This window comes from Dasypus novemcinctus, chromosome 2 (genome assembly GCF_030445035.2).
Source record: "Dasypus novemcinctus isolate mDasNov1 chromosome 2, mDasNov1.1.hap2, whole genome shotgun sequence".
Classification (NCBI taxonomy): Eukaryota; Metazoa; Chordata; class Mammalia; order Cingulata; family Dasypodidae; genus Dasypus; species Dasypus novemcinctus.
The window spans coordinates 11,326,051-11,346,498 of record NC_080674.1 but is presented as its reverse complement, the minus strand read 5'-3'; the positions used below and the strand labels follow the sequence as shown (position 1 = coordinate 11,346,498).

The 20,448-nt window shown below is 40.0% G+C and overlaps 1 protein-coding gene across 6 annotated transcripts in view; it reads left to right on the top strand.

Annotated features, from left to right (window-relative positions):
• The window catches only part of CTNND2 (catenin delta 2), a 1,007,180-nt gene that overhangs the window by 624,140 nt on the left and 362,592 nt on the right, over positions 1–20,448 (top strand). For all 6 annotated transcript variants that reach the window (XM_058306950.2, XM_058306943.2, XM_058306942.2 and 3 more), the window contains one exon: positions 13,815–14,064. In XM_058306950.2, coding sequence (XP_058162933.1) covers positions 13,815–14,064 — 250 coding nt within the window. The remainder of the gene's footprint in view (positions 1–13,814; positions 14,065–20,448) is intronic.

Genomic DNA, 20,448 nt, shown 5'->3' with positions numbered 1-20,448 from the left:
CCATGTGTGTGTAGTGTGATGTTTGTGGGGGCTTGTGCATGTGGTGTGTGCGTGCACTTGGGATACGAGAGTGCTGGGAGGCTGTGTGTGCATGTGCAGTGTGTGTGGTGCAGGGTGCGTGCATGTGGCGTGGTGTGTGCACGTGTGATGTTGGGTGTGTGTCCTCTCTCCGCTCAAACGTCAGGCCTTTCTCCTCACTAAAACCTGTGGTGATGAGAGTAGAAGGAGAACACGGCTCCCATTTGGCCCCTGACGATGCGTGTGGAAAGCACGTAGTGAGGTGTCGGCTGGTTTTGCCCATCCGACAACTTGAAGGAAATGATGTTCATTTTGTGTGAACTTACTTACTGAGTGTAACTATTCCAACAAAGCACAGTCGTTATTCAGAACATAAAAGGCGTACGCCTAATGCTGGTCAAAGGTTTTTTTTAACGATACATTCTACCTGTTTGGCAAACTCGGGAAAGAAAACGTTTTTACTAAAACTGCAGCATGTTTTGAAAGGCAAACTTAGAATTTATTCATGCACACTTTTAGGTTGAATCGTATGAAATTGTTTCATGGTCAAAAATTGGCAATTAACTGTATTTCTCTCCTGGATTAATACATATTATGAATTAAACACAATCACAGGCCCCAGGGGAAAAAGATTTGTGGAGTTTTGGAGACTGTGTAGCCATTGGCAAAATAACTCATCAAAAGTCATGATAAAATAGGCTACAGAACACTTAACTGTTAAATCAATATAATTAAAAGCATGTTAAGAATTGCGCTTATTATGACATCCCATATCACTAAGTAAGGTTAGAAAACACTGTGTCTCCATTTGGAGTTGGTAAAACTGCTCCTTTGCTCTTAATGATACACATTTGCACTGGCAGGGGCTGAGGCATGGGAAAACTGAAACTGGGCTCCCAACTTTGGCAAACCGGGCCAGCATGGTCTACTACTGTTAACTTCCCGTTACCACTAAGTAGAGCATAGCAATTTTGTTAAACTGCGTTATGATAGGAAATTACACGTTTTAGAAATCAAAGCAAGCTAAGTTGCTTTTATAGTTGATTATGGATATTTACATTTCAGTATTTCACTGCGTCATAGGAAGAAGGGACAAAATATCTTCATTTTATTTGTTGACATTGCAAATGCCATCCGATGTGAACAATACATGTCTTGGTTTAGATGAGGAAGAATAAACCATTTATTCTTTGGTCAGAATTTTTCTCACCTTCAGCCTGCTAGATGCACTCCTGCTGGAGGGTAGGCTAGTTTAGCATTTAGTTGTTGCACATTAGTAACTAAGGTAAGGTCCTTTCCATACACCCCTTATAAAAGAAGACAGCAGCCTCAGTGACAATCAATATCTAATTTGGAAGACCAACAAAAGGGATTATGTTGATTCTCTCTTGTTAATAAACTTCTGGACACGAAGTGAAAAGTTAGCTACAGTAAGAAAAAAAAGGAGTCCTAAATCATCTGTGGCATTAAAAATAGGATAAAATGTACATATTATTTTTTAAAAAAACCTCTAATTGACAGAGGTCAGCAAACTCTGGCCCTCAGGCTACAGATGGCTTCACACCTGTTTTTGTAGAGCCCATGAGCTAAGAATGATTATTGCATCTTTAAATGGTTTTTTTAAAGAAAGATGAGTGATATTTTGCAATAGGTGAAAATTTCACGAAATTCGAATCTCACGGATCAGGTTTTATTGGCGCGCAGCCTTCCCATGCATACCTACGGCATCTTTGGCTGCTTTCGCACAGGTGGGTAGTTGTGACTGATACCAGATGCACGGCACAGCTGAGAATACCTACATCTGGCCCTTTAGAGAAACTTTTTGCCCAGCCCTGCTGTAAGCCATCAGTGGATAACCTTCTGGAAGGAACAGGTGCTGTTGCTCCCGTACGGGACGGCCGCCGGTCTGGAGTGCTTCCAAGAGGGACCTGAGGGTTTTCTGCAGGGACATCCAAGGCAGACATCTGCCAAGCTTGGGGCATGCACATGGCCAAGACCCTGTTGCAGCCGCATCCTTCAAACCTGAAGTGGTTGTGCGCTAACTTGCTGATTGACACAGCACGAGGGAGGTTCCCAGAGGGGCTGCGTGGGCGCTTGGGAAGGACGGTGGGGGAGGAGCGCCCTCTGACCATCTCCTGACCCTAAGCCCACAGGGCTCGGCTGCCCTCTACACCACCCGGGTGCCTCCTTGCCCTGCACCCCATTCATTTCCTGCCCTCAGACCTTCCCAGCCAACTCCGAAACCCCAACAGCCATCTCTGTCTCAAACGTGCATTTCAGAAAATGTCTTTAATATGTGTATTTCTTTAATTTATAAATTGAACACCTCTATAACATGATGACATTGTATGTAGTATAAAATATATTTAGAGATCAAAATCACCAAAAAAACCACTCTGAAATAAAAATAGAAAGAAATTTTATACTTTTATGTATTAATTCTTCATATTTAGTTCATATTAATGAGACCGTACAATATTTGTCCTTTGGTGTCTGGCTTATTTGATTTAGCACAATATCCTCAAGGTTCATCCATGTTTTCGTGTGTGTCCCCAGTTTATTTCCTCTTATAACAGCATGGTGTTCCATCATATGTATATACCACTGTTTGTTTATCCATTCATTGGTTGATGGACACTTGTTTTGTTTCCATCTTTTGGCAATTGTGGATAATGCCACAATGTGTACATCTGTGTAAAAGAAAAAAAATATTCTCAGTTTGTGTCCGCCTGGCCAGGGGTCGTCTTTCACATCCGCTTTCACACTGGAGATCGCTGCTCAGACTCCAAATAGGCTCCTGGGCCAGAACGAAACCCTAATCTCTTGGGAGAAGAGGCCAGTTAGACTTGAAGCATGCAGGGGCGACTGGCCCAGATGTGGCAGAGGTGACCTCACACAGCAGGCTCCTCTCTAAAGTTCTTTAGTTCAATCCTAAAGCATTTCCATCCAAACTTCAAGGACTCTGGGACAGGGGGAGTGGGCGGCCAGTTAGATCCCTCTAAGCAGTTGATGCTCAGTAATGAAGAGGCGTGTACGTGCCGAAGCAGTCAGAGTTACTAGGTGGTACCGTAGAGGTGCAGCTGTAAGACTGGATGAGGTTATTCAACCACTAGCAAAAGTGTATAGCACTTAGCTACTTTTAGGCACTGGTCTAATGCTTTGAGTGTATTTATGAACCCCAAAACAACCCTATGAGAAGGTGCCATTGTGATGCTCATGTTGCAGATGAGAAAACTGAGGCACAGAGACAATGAGTAATCTACCCAAGGTCCCACAGCCAGTGTGGAGCCTGTCTTTAAACCTTCAAACCCAGGCAGTCTTGCCCTAGAACCTGGGCTCTTAACAAGTTGCAGGAAATGCTGAGGAGGCCTTCTCGGGAAGGCTCAACTTGAACTTGACTGGTAGGAGGGGGACATTAGGCTCCCTGCTGAGGGGAGGCTGTAAGAGGAGTGGGCATGTAAGCTGTAAGCGGAGACCTGTCTTCAGCGGTGAAACAGATCAGGCCGAATGTCTTAGAGCTCGGGCGTCCTGACGATGTGGGAAGAGTGGACAGAGAGCCTGAAATCCCAGCTGGGACAGCTACATGTCCTTCTAGGCCCGTGCAGAAGTTCTGACTCCTGAGAGGTCATCTCTTTTGACCCTGCATTTCTAAAATTCATCATTGAACAACTAAATAAATATATACTCCTTTTCATCTGCAGAGGTCAGTGGTTTACTACGGCCTGCTAATCAGATACTATCTGCTGAGGAGTCCCTGAGTGCAGGCTGCACTGACAGATACAAAGAGGCAGGGCTGCACCTGGCACCCAGCAGCTGGGTTCCCAGCATTGCTCAGGGCTCCTGCGGATGCTCTCTACCCAGTACTCACCCCACTCCTGGGCCTCCCAGCCCCAAAGCACCACTGGGGCTCACCCAGGTAACAGGCTGTTCTAGAGCTGAGAGATGTACAGGGAGATGACCGCACAGAGAAGACCAGGAAATAGCCTTTGACATCAAAGAGGGCAGTGTTAAAGTGCCCCCGACTTCCCCACCGAAGGCAAAACAAAGCCCTGACGATTTTTCAGTTGACTCTTCCCCATAAGCTCAACCTGCCAGCATCTTCTTCCATCCCTCCAGTCTCCTTCTCCAGCTCTCCTCCTCAGCGGCCATAAGGAAGCCACCCACTCCTGCTACTTTATTATAAAGAATAATTTAACTCTCAGACCCAGCTAGGAGGGTCATGGGCTACTTTTGGGTATTCGAAAAGAAGCTTTCTTCAACCAAAAAGCTAGGTATCTGGTGGACTCCTTGGCAACCCGAAGAATCTGGAGGCACTTTGAAGTTATAGCTTGATTGCTTTGGGGTTTTTGTTTTGTTTTTTCACCCGGATGGATTAAATTCTCTGCCAGTCAGTAGTACGGGTGTGGTGAGCTCATTTTTCCTTATTCACATAAATCCAGTATTAAATTGTTGCTTGTTTTTTTTAATTCCTTAGGCATTAATGAATTGTCACAGGAGCTCTACTTAATTCACAGACCCTTGAATAGGTTTGCGGTTTCTCTCTTTGACTACTCATTTATGCTGCTCAATGAGAGTGAAGCTCCCATTTCAAGCCGGGAGAGTTGGTGACTGAAGCTTCAGCACCTGGGACATAAGCCAAAGGAGAATCTGTGTTTTGAAATCCCCAGTCATAGTTTTGTGTCTTTACTTTTGGGCTTGTTTTTGTTGTTTTCCCCTTTCCATGTTTTCTCTTTTGGAACTGAACTAGCACGTTCTCTGATGAGCTGTAGTTGAGTAGGGATTTCCTTCATGAGTAGCTGTGTGTGTGGTGACCAAAAGATGCTCTAAGTACTTTTTAAATGTCCTTTCACAGTGGATCTTTGCAGAACTTAAACGTTTAGTTAAAATTAGGGAAGCCTAGTAATCTCATGACTGAGCAGAGAGCCCAGTTTTGGACGTTAGTATGAAGAATTAACCGAATGAGTTGAAGTTTAATAAGAACCACAAAATAGTGAAATTCATTGCTTCACTCAAACAAGGTATTCTATACTGTCAGTGCTATCATAGCTCTAAGGTTCATTTCAAACCTTTACTCATCATTTTAATGTTGATTTACATAATCTGTGCCTAATTGGCACTCATATGCCCGTACACATCACTGCACACATATGGGCATAGCACAAGTCACTGCCAGTAAAGGAAATGTTAGTAAATTTAGAAAAGAGCCAAATAGTGTTGCTAGACCCTTTGGACTGATCGCACTTGTTATTAGGTAGATGCTCTACTGTTTTCAGAAATTCCTATTCTAGAGATGTTCATTTGCAAAACTCCAGGTAGTAGTAATAATTTGCCCACCACAGCCTCGTAAAGTCGATTTTCTATTATGCCCACTCACAGATGAGGAACCAGAGGCTCAGAGTGATACCTATAGCACAAGCCAAAGGGCTGGAATTTGTGCTTGAGCCTGCTGGCTCCGGAGCCCTTGTTCTAACCTTCCTGCTATGCAATTATCATATTAGCAATTCTTAGCTGCTTAACCCACCACCCTTTCCTAAAGCAATCCTCTACAGTCTGTGCAAGTGAAACTGTTCCCATTAACAATGGAATTATCTGGCTGCATTCCTGAGTTTAGCATTAGTATTAGTAGTAGTAGTAGTAGTAGTAATAGTAACAATACTCGAAGTTCACAAAGGATCTTTCCACCCACCTTTCCTTTGGGCATGTGGCTTGTTCATTTTAACCTTCGAGATTGAAACTAAATTATTTACATTATGGCCAGGCATACCTTTTTGTGTATGATGGTAGAGTCGTGAAGAATTTGAAAGAGAATTTGTCTGTTTTTTGTCATATCCAGGCCAACTATTCCGGAATATCAATGAGGACTCAAAACAAAACAAAACAAAACAGCCTCATGAGTAAGTGTTTGCCTAGCGCAGTTAGGGATAAGGTTAGAGACCCACATGTATGTATTTATGTATATTTATGTACACATTAGATGCCCAGGGTGCCCAAAGCCTACCGCTCCCCTCTCTTCCTCTCCAGGATTGTGGATGGTAAAACATACCAATGAGGCTCACCACTCAAATTGAAAATCAGTAGGACTGTATTAAGCTGAGCAGTCAGGCTGGAGGCCAAAGGCTGTGGCAGAGAGCGCCGTCTGCAAGGGATCCTCTTCCACCCCCCACCCCAACCCGAGTCCCAGCCACTGCATGACAAGGACCGTAGACCTCTGTCCCCCTGCCCATCAGTCGCAGCAGAAGGGAGAGGGCTCTGCGCATGACCCAGCCTGCCTCCCTGACCCCAGAGCGCAGGCAGAGAGCGCAGGAAGTGGGAGACAGCGGGCAGCCTCCAGCCCCTGAGTTCTGGCAGGGCGAGGAAAGCACCAGGGCCCCTCCGTGAACAGCGCTGAGCCTGTCCCCTGGCCAGCAGGGCTCCCCAGGGGGCAGGCTCCCAAAGATACCTTCCTGAGGTGTCAGTAAACACGTGGGGCAGTGGAACTCAGGGCGGTGAGGCACATTGGCTGGGGAGTGAGTGGTACAGTGGCGTGAAATCCCCACCTCCTTTTTCAGAAGTATCAATCCAGTGTCTAGGGATTTATTTCCTGCAAGACAGAAATTGAAAGAGGTGTAATTTTAACTAAGGGGTCTGTGTAGATAAAACATGTTTCTCCAGGAATAAGGCTTGTCAAAGCCAGAGCTTGTACAATGAAGAGTACAGCAAGACAGAAAATATTTTATCCTCCTGAATTTGCATTTCACGGAGTCTATTAAGCAGAAATTAAATACCATGAATTTTTATTTCACACTCAAACGTATCGATGAGTGTCAACTTAGGTGTGAATCTCAGTACAAACACCTGACACTGAAAACCCCAAAGCACTTCTTGTTAAGCTAGTGAAAATGGCCAGTGTCGGCTGTGGTGACAATCATATGAATTTCCATTTGGATGAGTGTGATCCTACGCAAGTGAAGGAAACAAGCTTCCTGTGATGCCTGGGTCAGCCTGTAATGAAGAAAGAATTATCGTTGGAGAAAACCTGTTAAATATCTGTATGAGGTTGACAGGTATCTCCACATCAAAAGAAAAATGAATGTGGTGAAAATATTTGCACATTTGGCAAAAGTATTTATAAAACATGTTAATTCTTTGCAAAAAAAAACAGTGTTTAATGAAGTAATAGGGAGAGTGCATATGACCTTCAAATTCATAAAATTTTATTATGATTATTGAATAATATATTAATATTAATAGTATCAAAATAGATCCAATTAGCAGAATGAGTCCATAAAATTTGCAATACTAGTTTATTGTTATTGTGCTGCTACTTTAAACTGTAAAAATGAGTGCTTCCCATTACAGCAAGTCAAATGAGATCCCATGTCACCTTAGTTAAAATTTTCACCTTTTTCTGGTCTAAAAAGTTGGTGACCCAGTTGGAAATGTTTGATCAGCCCAGTGATAAACATGGTATTGCTGAAGTAACATATCAGTAATCTAAAGCTTCTTTAAAAATAAAAATTTAAAAAAAAAGAGCTTCTAGTTGCATTGCCTGTATCAATTCACCCAAGATAGTGTAAATTTAAAAAGCATTTAAAAATTCAGAAATATGGTAAGTGTCATCATTTCATGCAAATGAATAATGAGGATCATGCTGATTAATGTCAGTGAGAGGCACACATGCTAAAAGTTGGTGCACTTGGCCTCACCCTTGACGATATTTTCCAATCCCTGTGACTAGGGCACAGCATACTCGAATTTACACCACAGAGCGTAGCAATGTGGCCAAGAATAAAAGCCAAGGATGAGATTCCAACTGCATGTTGAATGTGACCTACCATAATGCCGAAAGTTAGAACTGAAGAATCATTAAGACGTTACCAGAAAATGCACAACCGTAGGTCCAGGATTACAGACCAGCAGCTCCCGCCCTCAACCCCAGACATTCTCTGTATGTTAAAACAATTTAGAAAAGGCCCTAGAATTCATGTCTAGGTCTCTTCCACTTCTTGGAAATGTGGCAAAAGTATGAATAGAAAAGTGAATAGACCAAGGTCATCGTATGCGTAACAGTGACCATGGAAATGCTTACTTTTTCAGAATAAAACTGGTCCCAGCACCAATGGTTCCAAATCCACCTGTTCCAGGCCGTACCCTCAGGGCCTCAGCCAGTTAAGGTAGTCTGAGCACTTAAGCTTCCCTGTTTCTTGCTGGGCTTTTTATTCAGCAGGTAGCAACTGGAAGGCATGCAGAACCGAGTAGACCTTTCCCTCCATAACCGCCTAGTGCCACGAACTTGATGCAAACTCGGTGCCTGACAAGGTGGAGCAGATTTGTTCCACCACTAATTCTTCCCTCCAGCCATCCAACCAGTCCTTGCCCCAGCTGTCTCCAAATTGCTGAGTGCCTCTAAGGCCTCGTGCACGACGTGTCCCCTCTGACTCCAGGGAGAGGCGGCGTGGAAACCTGCTCGCCTTGCCCCGTGGAGCCCCTCCCTGCTGCCGTCCTCCCCCTTGCCCTGTGACAGGCTGGCTCTCAGCCCTCAGCCCAGCCCAGGGGTGGAAGCACGACTGCCCTGGACCCATCAGCATTCCCCACCGAACGCCCCCATTACCATTTTTATGGAAAATTCTATCAAATCACCTCCCTCTGCCTCCATTATATCTGCAGTTAAAGGAGAGTTTGCTGCATTTCTGAGGAAGAAGGCAAAGAAAATGACAATACTGCTGATGAGGGCTGTTAAAATAGAGCGGGGTATCTAGGGAGTCGAGACTGAACCCCGTTCGCTTCGATATCACCACGATTTTCATTTTTAGAATTTTGAGTCTTACACAATTATTTTTATAAAAGTGTTTATTATAAAATCAAAGCATTTGTTACAAATACAACTATTTATTATGAGACTCTTTTTCACTGAATAAAAATATTTAGTCACATTCTCATATTTGTCTGCCAAATATGTCCCCCCACTTGCAGCCCCCGCACCGTGGAGACTGGGGTAAGCCGGCAGGCTCTGGAGTCAGAGTGAGTTTGAATCCAAGCTCCACGCCCTCTGTCCTTGCACTGTTCTCCTATAAAATAGTGACGGCAGTCAGAGCCATAATAGTACCTACCAGGTAGGTTGTTGTAAGGAATAAATGAGATGAAGGAAGCTCCTAAAAATGGTGGCCCACGTGTCAGGAACTCTAAGTAAATCAAGTATTTATTACCAGTTCCTCATAATGAGGCAAAGTAGACCCCCCCCCCTCATAACAACTGAAAATGTGCTTTGAATGCTGAAAAGGCATAACTGGCCTCACCCTTATCAGCTGTCATGACTCCCATAACACTGTAAATTAGCAGAAAGTCAAAAAGTATAGCATTAAATAAACATACAAATAATATAAAATTATGGTGTAGGACTAAATGTGGATCCCTTTGGGTCTCCAGTTTATATATTCAGTTATTTACATTAAAAAATGTTATGCCAGATTCTGCAAATCTAAGGAAAAAATCCCTATGGCTACAAAGTTCATAGAAACAGTACTTATTGCTAAATATTGAAAAGGTTCTTATTTCTGTTAATCAAGCATTGCATTTTTCTGTTAATTTGTATCTCTAAGACCTAAAGAAAAAGCTTGTTTTGAAATTCTTTGATAGCTCTAACAAGAAGAAAGCTGGAAAAACTTTTTCAGGATAGGAATTTATCTCAGTTTCTCCTTCTAGCCCTTCTATTCATTCAGTTGGACAATCAACATCAGTGATAAGTTTGGCTGTGCTGATGTTTCCAGTGTCTTGTCTTCCAATGAAAGAAGTGAAACATTGACACCAATAATCGTGATATCGTTACTACTAGTAATAACATGTTAAATGCCTCTCTTCACAAAGATCATGACATATGGAGTTCAAGGACTGCTTTCCATTTAGCCTTGAATATTTTTCCACTGAGTTTAGCAGGGGTCAACCTGCACTGTGTGCAGAAAATTGAAGACCCTTTGCAGTTTAGTTCTTGATGATAACGTTGTTGAGAATAATGAAATAATGGACTTGAACTCCATCTATGAGGCCATGTTCTCACACCCACCACCTAAGCTATCCTTATTTCTGAGCCTGCAAAGGGAACATTACTCTATTTATTGCATGCTTATTTTGTTTTATATAACGTGTAAATAGTTTGTTTTTATATTTTTCTGTATATGTGGTAGCAAAGGCAAATAATACAAAAGCTAAAATAAGTAATTGCTATTTCCTCCTCCTTTTGAACCCTCCTCTGTATCCCTTACACAAGTTTCTATGTGCCCAGATTCTTGTATTTTATTCTATTCATTTTTTTTCACATTGTCGGTAAATAAGGCAGGTCTATCATCATCATAAAGCGGAGTGTTTCATTTTATTGAAAAAGAAAGTCTTTCCTCTTTCAAACAAATATAACATACAAACATCTTTTTTTCCCCTAGATAAACTAGGCCTTTATTTGTGGAGCTTGATAGAAAACAAACAGATAATTTCATGAGCAGCGTCAGCTGAAGAGGCTACACTTTACATCTCCCCAAAGAGACAAGCACTACAGTTCACTGAGTCCTAAGAGGTTATTGAAGGGAGAAGGGGCTGTTTGCAAGCAGGTGAGAATAGAGAGTTGATGAAGCTCCTTCCACGTCAAATGTTGGCCATGAGTGTGTCCAATTAGAGTAATCCTACAAGGAGGACAATTTGATCAGCAGAGCTCTAAAACTCAAACAAGAAAAAAATGGTTTACACCAGAAGGGCATTAAGGAAAATAAATTTCACTTAAGGAAAGTCTTTCAATATTGTGACCAACAGTCACTTTTCCATATACTTCAGAGTCTTGGATAATCCACCTCAAATTCTGAATAGTCAGGGTAAAACTGGAGATTGTAAACCTGTCTTCCTTTTATAGTCATATTTTTAAAATGTCATGCTTTAAAAAAAATAAGGAATTAGTTATTACATTACTGTTGGTTTGAGATCTATTACATTCTCATTTGTTTTCTTCTATATGATTATATAATCTATCTCTCAGTATATTGCATCTTTCTCCGCATTTATATTGGTGTCTTACATTATTTCCATTGCAGTGATTTAGCAGTATCAATTTGAATTCTGATTTTATACTTTGAAATTCTCATCAGCTCTCTTACGTATTGTTTAAAAAAAGTTTAAATTATGGATCCAGGAATGATTCTTCTGAAGGGCCAATTGTAATAAATATGATTGTGATTTCTGAAAGTCATTTATTTACCCAGCTTGCACTTTGCAGCCCAACCTCTTTTTCCTTAATATATTGACATTATTTATTAAACTAAGATGCAAAACGCTTTAAAATAAAATAAGGATATTTACATGTATTGCTATTCTTTGACTTGCCATGAAATGAAAGAAGTTAGGTATTTTTGCATAAAGATTTTTCTCTGTATATTTTCCTGCACATCTCCATAAATTTGATTTAAGGTGAAGTGGTATCAACACACTAGTTTGGTAATATTTTTTTTCTCAAAATATTCAGTTTGTTCTCTCAATTATAAATCCATCTCCTCTGTAGCTTAGTAGACATTTCCCTTCATTTATACCTGTCAGGTGTTTTCCAGGTTTTCTCACAATTAGGTCCTTCAATAATGTGCATCCTTGAGGGTTTAAATCTTGTCCAGTTTACTGTAGTATTATAAGCATAAACTCTGGAAGAAGATTGCAAGGGCTTGAATTCCTTTTCCACCAGAAAGCTGGTTACCTCGGGCAAGTTACTTAAAATCTTCTCTGTGCCTCAGTTTCCTCATCGTAAAATGAGTCATGTGTTTACTCTCTCATAGGGCTACTGGAAGACATTTGAGTCAATTAGAATAAAGTGGTTGCAATAGGACACGGAAGGAGCTAGGAAGTTTGCTATTCAGGGCCTTTTGCCCCAATGCCATATGTAAAACCCCCTTTTCTACTATCAGTTGATTTCAATGTTGTTAACAGTAAAAGTGATCATCGTTAATTTGTTCAGCATTTTCAACATACCTGGTGTTTTAAGAAGCTTTTCATGCATTTCCACCAAGCAGGAATTCCCAGAGTTCATTATGTCCTCTTCATTTTACAGCCTAGGGAACTGGAGCTTGGAAAATTCAGTTCACTATTTTAACATCAAGGATATGAACCCAAATTCTCTAACTTCAGATGCCAAGCTCTTAACGAGCTCCTTGCCCTGGCATTGCTCCGCAACGCCCCCCCCCCCCACCACCACCCCCCAAACCAACGTAAAACACAAGTGCAAATGCAAGCCTAGTAGTAGTCATACTTTCCCCTCCCTTTTCTTCAGTTTCGTATACTGAGGCTCGGCCTAAAATATGTGTTTTAATTGTAGACAAGTTATCAATAAGATTTTTGTAGAAAATGTAAATCCAAAGACATTGCAGAAAGACATAAAATAGATTCTCTGATTGTGCATTCAGTGTTTATTAGTCTAACATGATTGTTTTTAAACCTAACACGTCCAGGGCAACCATTATCATTTCAAAATACTACTCCCACAGTGTCTGCTCTACCCACACTCCAAATTTTGGTTATTATAAGATGAAGTATTAAGAGTAGTTTGGAAAGGAGAAGCCCTGATTTAAAGTCAGTTCTTAGCAGTAGAATGTAGTCTTTGTGTGTGTGTTTAATTTGTCATATGTCCCCAGTGTGAGTGGAGAAAATAAGCTTTGTTCTATCATTGTCTACAAAGATACACTCATGAAAGTCAGAGGATTGGGGCATGAGTTAGAATTGGAACTCACTCCCTTACAGAGCACATATAGTATAAAGGCCAGCTCCAGATCCTGGCTGTGCTCAGGATATATTTTGATATAGAATGCCAGAAAGTAAATGTGTATCTCATATTGATCACGGCTAATCATTGTTGGAGCTGTTAATGAACTGGTCACATTCTGTCGATAGGAAAGATGCTATTTTCATTGTATATTTCAACTAATCTTTAGGAGCCAAATATTTTTGAGAACCAGATAAAAATAATGACATGATATAAACTAAAAGGAGCCCGGGAGGAAGAAAAATTGAAATTCCATTTGGAGGTATTCGGACTAATTTTAATAACTGGTATAAAGTCTTCTCAAGACAATTTAGACCTATTGAAAAGATTCCGATGCCTTTGGGAAAGCCCACAGTCAGCTAATTATGCTGTGTTGCATGTGGGTGGATTTTCACCATCTCCCACACACCTGCCTTTCACAAAATTCCCCACTGGAACAGCTCTGGTTGGCAAACAGGCTTCAAAGATCCTTGGGGAGTTACTTTACAGGAACTAGAGCGATCCTGCTCTAGTACTAACTATAGAAATACAAGATCCATCCACTCATGGGTCACTTTTTCTTTGTTTTCTTCTATCCAGGAAAATTAAGTACATTTCTTAATTTGTTTTACACCCTGTAATAAAATTAATGTAACATTACCCAGCATCCTAAATTCTCTCGCCTTGAACACGAAAGAGCTAATTGTCCACAATTCCTCATCAAAATTTGCTCTGCATTTTCTGGGGTCTTCGCTTTGGGCCTGGTTTTCATTTCGATGCACCCACTTTCTCTTGGCTGTGGGTAAGCAGTGCACACTCAAGAGATGCACTGTTTTTGCTACAACTTGACGGTGTATTTCTGGAATCATATGCTGCTTATTATTTTACTGGCTGTCATTGAATATGGTGGTTCACGTATGACAGATTTTTTTTTTCTATTTTTTCAAACCCCTATTTTTTTCAATGCGTGTACATTTTTCTCCCTGCCTAAACCCGGTGAGCCATTTCTGTGAGCGGGTGCTCAATTTTTTACTTTGTCCCTACTTTCCTGCCCTAGCCCCATCTTCCCCCGGTGTCGACTCCGTCCCCTTGCAGCGCACAGGCAGCCAGCACGGGCCGCCCCCGGCCGCCGCCGCCTTCCAGAGAGCCAGCTACGCCGCCGGGCCCGCCAGCTACGCAGACCCCTACCGGCAGCTGCAGTACTGCCCCTCGGTGGAGTCGCCCTACAGCAAATCCGGCCCTGCCCTCCCGCCCGAAGGCACCTTGGCCCGCTCCCCGTCCATCGACAGCATCCAGAAGGACCCCAGGTGGGTAGAATCCTTTTGCTCTTCCAAGGAGGTCCTGTCCCCAGGCAGGCTCCAGGCCTTGCTGCTTGAGGGGACCTCATCGCATGGGTGTCCCGGCCCGGACAGCAAACCATCAACTGTCCTTGGGCTTGACGATCCTTCATTGGGTCTGGAACATGGGGATTTGAGGTGGGTCCCTAGTACCTTCTCCCGTCGATGCCAAACCTTAAAGGTGATCTTTTGATCAGAAGAGCTGTAAGTGTTTGGGGTTTGGGCCGTTGGATAAAATCCAGAACAGCTCTCTTTAATGCCATGGAAACAAAGAGGGGGCATTGTATCAGTGACAGGGTGAACCTTGTTCAACTTCAGATCTCGAGGTGGAGGTATTTTATTGTCTTAGTGGAGGCAAGCTGTGTCCCCGTGTGAGTTTCTGTGTATCAGAGTAGAGGTCATTGAAAACGAAGGCAATGCATATTGCCTCCATTTCTCTGAGTCTGAAAATAAACATTATTAGGGTAAAGCTGTTTGGGGATCGATACAAATGTGGACATAATGTACGAGAGAAATTGTTACTATTGGGATGTGTTCCTTTTTTGCTTTTTGTTTTTTATAACGGTGACAAAGGATTTAGTAATGTTCTGCTTTTGAAGTTGGAACTGAGTTCTTGTAGAGTTAAACCATGTTTTATTCATAGCCCTTTGATTTATGCTGATAGAGCCATATATATACATACAGACATATATGCATATATATACACAGATATATATTTATCTGTGAATGCTATAGATACATAAGATGTCTGGTATTTCTTTATGGTAGGGAAGGTAGCTGGACTCTGGTGATGTACTTAAAATTCGTCTCAAGGAATTTTCCCTGCTAGAGAGCACAAGTGTGTATGCATCGTATTGAGGGGTTTACAGTTCTTCCTTTGCAGGAAGAATTGCTTCTACAAGCACATAAAAGTCGGAGTGGGATCATTTTATGGGATTCTTTGTGATAGTTACTTTAGCCCAATTCAAACCTGCATGGAGGGCCCATGTTAAGTTTTATGTTTGGTAAAACCACTGTTGTAAAAGTGGATTGTAATAAATGCTTACTGTTAATTACTGGAAATAAGAAATATATACTTCTATTTACAATGTGCAGTGTCCTGGCCATCCAGGATTTTAATTTTAATGTATTTCCTTCAGTCTTGCTCCTCAAATCTGCCCCAAATCCATACATATTCTTAGCATGGAAAAAATGTTCTTTTGAAAATACCTCATTTTTAAATATTTTTTCTTGACATGCTACTGAAAAGACATAGAAGTAAAATAATAATAAACTCAAGAAAGGCTAAAATAGAAAAACTATATAATTGAGTTTGTAGTTGCTTATATTTAACATTGTATATTTAAATTGAGAATCAACATAGCTTGTTTCCAATGGAATGTGTTTAAATTTTCCTATTAGGAAATACGGTTTAGTAGAAACCAAATTTATGTTTCTTTAGCTACAGCCTGGCTTCTGCATTTTATACTGTGTACTAAATGCATTTTATTTAATTAAATGGCATAACCTTTCCATTTTATATTATTGCCACTTTTATAGCCTTTTTTCTTCTCTCAATATATTGCCATAGCTTTTACCTTTTCCATTTGGATTATGTCGCTTATATTTATTGAGTGTCTGATATAAATCAAAACAGAGAAATACCAAAAAGAAATATAAAATTAAAAAAGAAGTATTCTGCATAATATGAAAAATGCTGGTGACAGACTTTTGTGTGGGTAAATGTTTATACAAATCAGTGTTGTGTTATATGAATTACAAGTGTACTTACTGTGTTATTTTCAAGAATGTGTTGGCCTTCAGTAGGTTTTTATTCTGACTAGATCATACCACTGCCCTAAACTCAGATATACCGGGAAAAAAAAAGAAGAAACAGACATAGAATCAGAATTAGAGTATTGTGGCTTAATATAAGAGGAGCAAAGAACTAATATAAGAGGAACAAGGAACTTGGCATCATGTCAAATGCATTGAGTATAAAATACATCATTTCTTTCTTGTGAGCTTTTAAAAAATAAGGGAAATGTGTCAAAATATTCCTATTTGAGACATCCCAAGTCTAAAATTCAAGTCCAAAATTAATACTTCTTTTAAGGCAAGATTTTATCATTTTCCTTCTAATAATGCATTTTGATTCTTCCTAGGAGAATCTTCCTAGAACTTTTATGTTTAGGTTCTAGAGTTTAAAAGTACTTAGTTTGGCATTGTGGTATATGATCTAAATGTTTTCAATCTTTAGATTTTTTTAGCTTTTATAGATATGTTTAGGAGGATTGTTTTAAAAGTTTTACTTATTGCATGCCAGATTATGTATGTGTCTTCGCTGTTATAAACATACATGTTTATAACACGTTACAATTTTCAAAGCTTCTTTACTTACTTTTTTTATGTAATCCTTCTTTGTAAGAAGAATCCAATATCGTCACCATATTTAGTCCCTTAAATAATGGAGAATCAGAATGTTAAGTGATTTTTTTTGAAGATCCCACAGCTGATGGATGGGTTGCACAGACTAGAGTCTAATTTTAGCACAATGCCTCATAGATTAGAATAAACATTTTTTTCATTTCTTTTAAAAAATAGGAAAAGGAAAAAATGTATTTATATCTTTTAATGACTTTTTTGGGAAGCTGTGTGAATGGTGGTACTGGGTATCTGTACCCAGGAATAAAGGAAATTATAGAAATTGTCCAAGTAAATCTAGTATCCTTGATAATTGCTTATTGGATGTGTGGTCTTAGTTTTCCTTTTTCCTTTCTTATTATTTTTCTTTTCTAATAGCTACCTTTTTCATCTTATTGCAGATCAGTGTCTTTTCTCTATTAAAGAGTTTTTAGTATTATCCATGAAGATTTTTTGAGCAACTATTACATTACATTTTAAAGGAAGATTTGTAATCAAGATAGCCCCAATCTGATCATTACAATTAAACCTGGAGACTCCCAGTCAGCTTTTAGTATGGTTTATCCTATGCCACAGGATACAAAGGATCAGTCCTTAAGGACTGGCGTTTCCTTATTGATGTAGGGCTTAATCATATGGTTTTTGGAAAAAATGTGGGCTTTGCACTTTTCCAGTTTCTCTTCTCAAAACTGCCCCCATCACATATTACAACAAAAATGCGCATAAACCTTTATCCAAATAGTTGGAAAATCCAGTTTCCTTTGGAATGTCAGCAACCACTGGTAAAATGGGTATATATATAAATTCACTTTCCAGCCACATTTTGCTAAGCAAGCTTGAGTTTTTAATTATATATGATCTTCATAAAATGTGAATCGCTTAAGGATTGTTGACGTGGCTAATACATTTTTGGGCACTATACCAAATAGTGAATTCTATATACTGTTGGTTTTTAACATATAAGTTAAATACAGATTTTTAAATTAAATTGTATTTAAATGGTGTCCATGATGTTGAGAGTGGTAAGAAAAAGCATTTTGAAAATTTAATTGATGAAATAACTAGAAAAAATTAAAGGAAGTGTGATATACCCAGGTATACTAAAGGTACTCTAAGTGTTCCTGTCTATAAAGGAGAAACGCTGTGGTTAAGACATTTACTGACATAATTTAATGTACAAGTTATAACAGCAGTAACATCTTTTAATCATGTCTGATTAATTCTCTTTTAGGATGCTAATAATCTTTGATGTACATTAGCTCCAAAGCAATTTTTTATACATGGTAAAAGAAACTTACTGTAAGCACAAGTCACAATAAAACTCTGTCTTTTTTGTTTTCGACATAACAAAGAAATGCATACAATTAGAAACTGCATTTTAACTTGTCTCTATAAAACTTGTACTTCCTGGAGTTTCATATTAATGTGTAATATTTAACCAATAATATAAAAATGTACTGATAAAATCATCATACACATTTCTTCTAAATTTTATTTTGCTATTATGAGATACTTCTAAAAATTATTTTATATTGGATGTTACATTATTAGATGCTAGTAAATACTATTGCTTATAAATATCTTTTCTTTTTAGGAGGTACCAAGAATTGAACCCAGGATCTCATACATGGGAAGCAGGCACTCAACCACTGAGCTAGATCTGCTTCCCAATGAGGATTGGTTTTTTGGTTTGTTTGTTTGTTAAGAGGTACCAGGGATCAAACCCAGGACCTCATACATGGGAAGCAGGCACTCAACCACTTGAGCTACATTTGCTTCCTTGCTTATAAATATCTTATCATAAGGGAATCTAGGTAAAGAAAGTTTTCCAAATGTTGTTTTCTCATCATTAACCTGCCCACATAATACACTACACTAGCATATGGTGAATTGAATGCTCAAGAACTAAACGCTATAAGGACAATGCTTTTAAGAAGTTGAAGGTCTGAAAAAAGAAGTCGAAGGTCTGAAAAATATTTTTTTAATCTTAAAGTTTGGCGCAATTGCTGTATAACTAAATAACATGGCTGAAGGGCTTCCGATAAAACTGTTCGATGATATTCTCAGCCTCCAGTTCTTCTGGGGAGTGAATCTCTGAGGAGTTTACATATAACTTCAAATGTTCAAGCAATCGTTTATTTAACTGTGGATATGCCAGAGGGGAAACCCTTGGGATTCCCAACTTAAAGACTCTCAGTGTTTGAAGAGCACTTGGCGGTCCTTTTCAGGTAGTCTACAAGCCCAGCAAGAGGCCCTTCAGCCTCTGTTTGAATGCCTGTGGGGACAGGCCACTCACCATCTCCTAAAGCATTCCACCTGCGGTGATACAAAAGCTGCATCTTTTTCTTGGACCAGGTTACCTGCTCTTATTTCTGACCTATGAAATCACACGAGAATAGGCCTATCCCCCCTAGAAAGGACAGTCTTAAAGACACTTATTACCTCTCCCACCAGTGCCTAGACCTCCTGAATTCCACGCAAGCTGCCACAGGTTCCACGAGCTGCCCTTCCTAGGTCTCTCCTTGGGAAGCTGGACAAGTCCTGTCTCCCTCCTAATTTCATCCTATGCATCACCAGCAAGTGCAGGGCAAAAAAACATTGCCTTGGGGCAAGCTGGGTTCCAGAGTAGGTGGTCGGTTTTCTTGACCATGAGATCAGAGGAATGTTGATAATGGCTATGATGATAACAATGATAATTAAAATTAGGTAATATATTAGTTCCACGTTCAACATTAAGTTTTTTATATTCCTTAATTTAATCCTCCCTATATGCCTATGGCATACCTTTTTATAATACTTATTTTATATATGGGGATTGGAGGCTTAGAGAGCTAGGAGTTGAACCTAAATCTGTTTGGCTTCTAATCCTAAATTTCTGCCTACTATGAGGGTTGATACCAATATTAACTGTACAACAAAATAAAATGCCAAGTCTTCTCACATGTGGCTTCTGCAAAGCTAGCAATCAATTATCCTTACCTTAAGTTTTATATTTTCTTTGTAACATAGATGAAGGGCTTTGCATCACTTCTTGTTAAGTGATTCCATTCTGTGGTGCTACAAAAACCTTCTCTGGGCTCAGATTTGTTATCCAGTATAATTGCTGTAACTCACTGCCCTGCAGTCACTGGAATGTATGAAAGGCGAGCTGACCCAAGGACTGAATCATGCAGGCTCGTTCCTCCCTCCACGTCTACCTGGAGACACTCAGTATGTTTTAGCTGACTTTTCTGTGACATATCCATGGATGGACCCTGCAGAAGTGACTACGGCATGAAAACAGCCTCATTCCATAAGGAACTTTCAGAATTAAATGAGAGAAATTGCTGCATCCACAGTGCATTGGGTAAAGAAGACAGATGGGTTAAAAGAGGTACTGTGGAGCTGTGGAGGGTAGGGGCGAGGCACGAACCCTGAGGAATAGACCTTCCTGACACACGAGAAAATGGGAGAGAAAGTTTTTCAAGCTGAGAGAACTTAAAAAGACTAGAGGGCAGAAAATGGGGGTGGGAGGGCATGTTTGAAACCCTCAGGTCTTTTTCGGCTGGGCTATGAAGTACTTAGAGGGCACTTGTCTCTGAAAGTCACTGTCCACCTACCCAATCAGGATAAAATGTTAGCTTACACTTCCATATGTCAGTATTTCTTTTTATGAGCATACTTTAGTATACTAATATATTAAACTATAAATTAGATATTCACTATAGATAGAACTTAAACATGTACATTGAATTTAAAATCAATAACAGATTTAAAAGTCTTTAGTTCATTTTTAAAATTGGTCAAACACAAGATTTGTCTCCATTAGAAAAGTATGCATCGGCCATAGTACCTAAGAGAGTATTGAAAAGCCCGTTTCTGGTTGGTTGTTTATGTATTTAATGGGCATCCACATAGCTATGTGCAACCTTTGAAACCATGTGCTATTCAAAGGGCTCTATACTTCTGAGA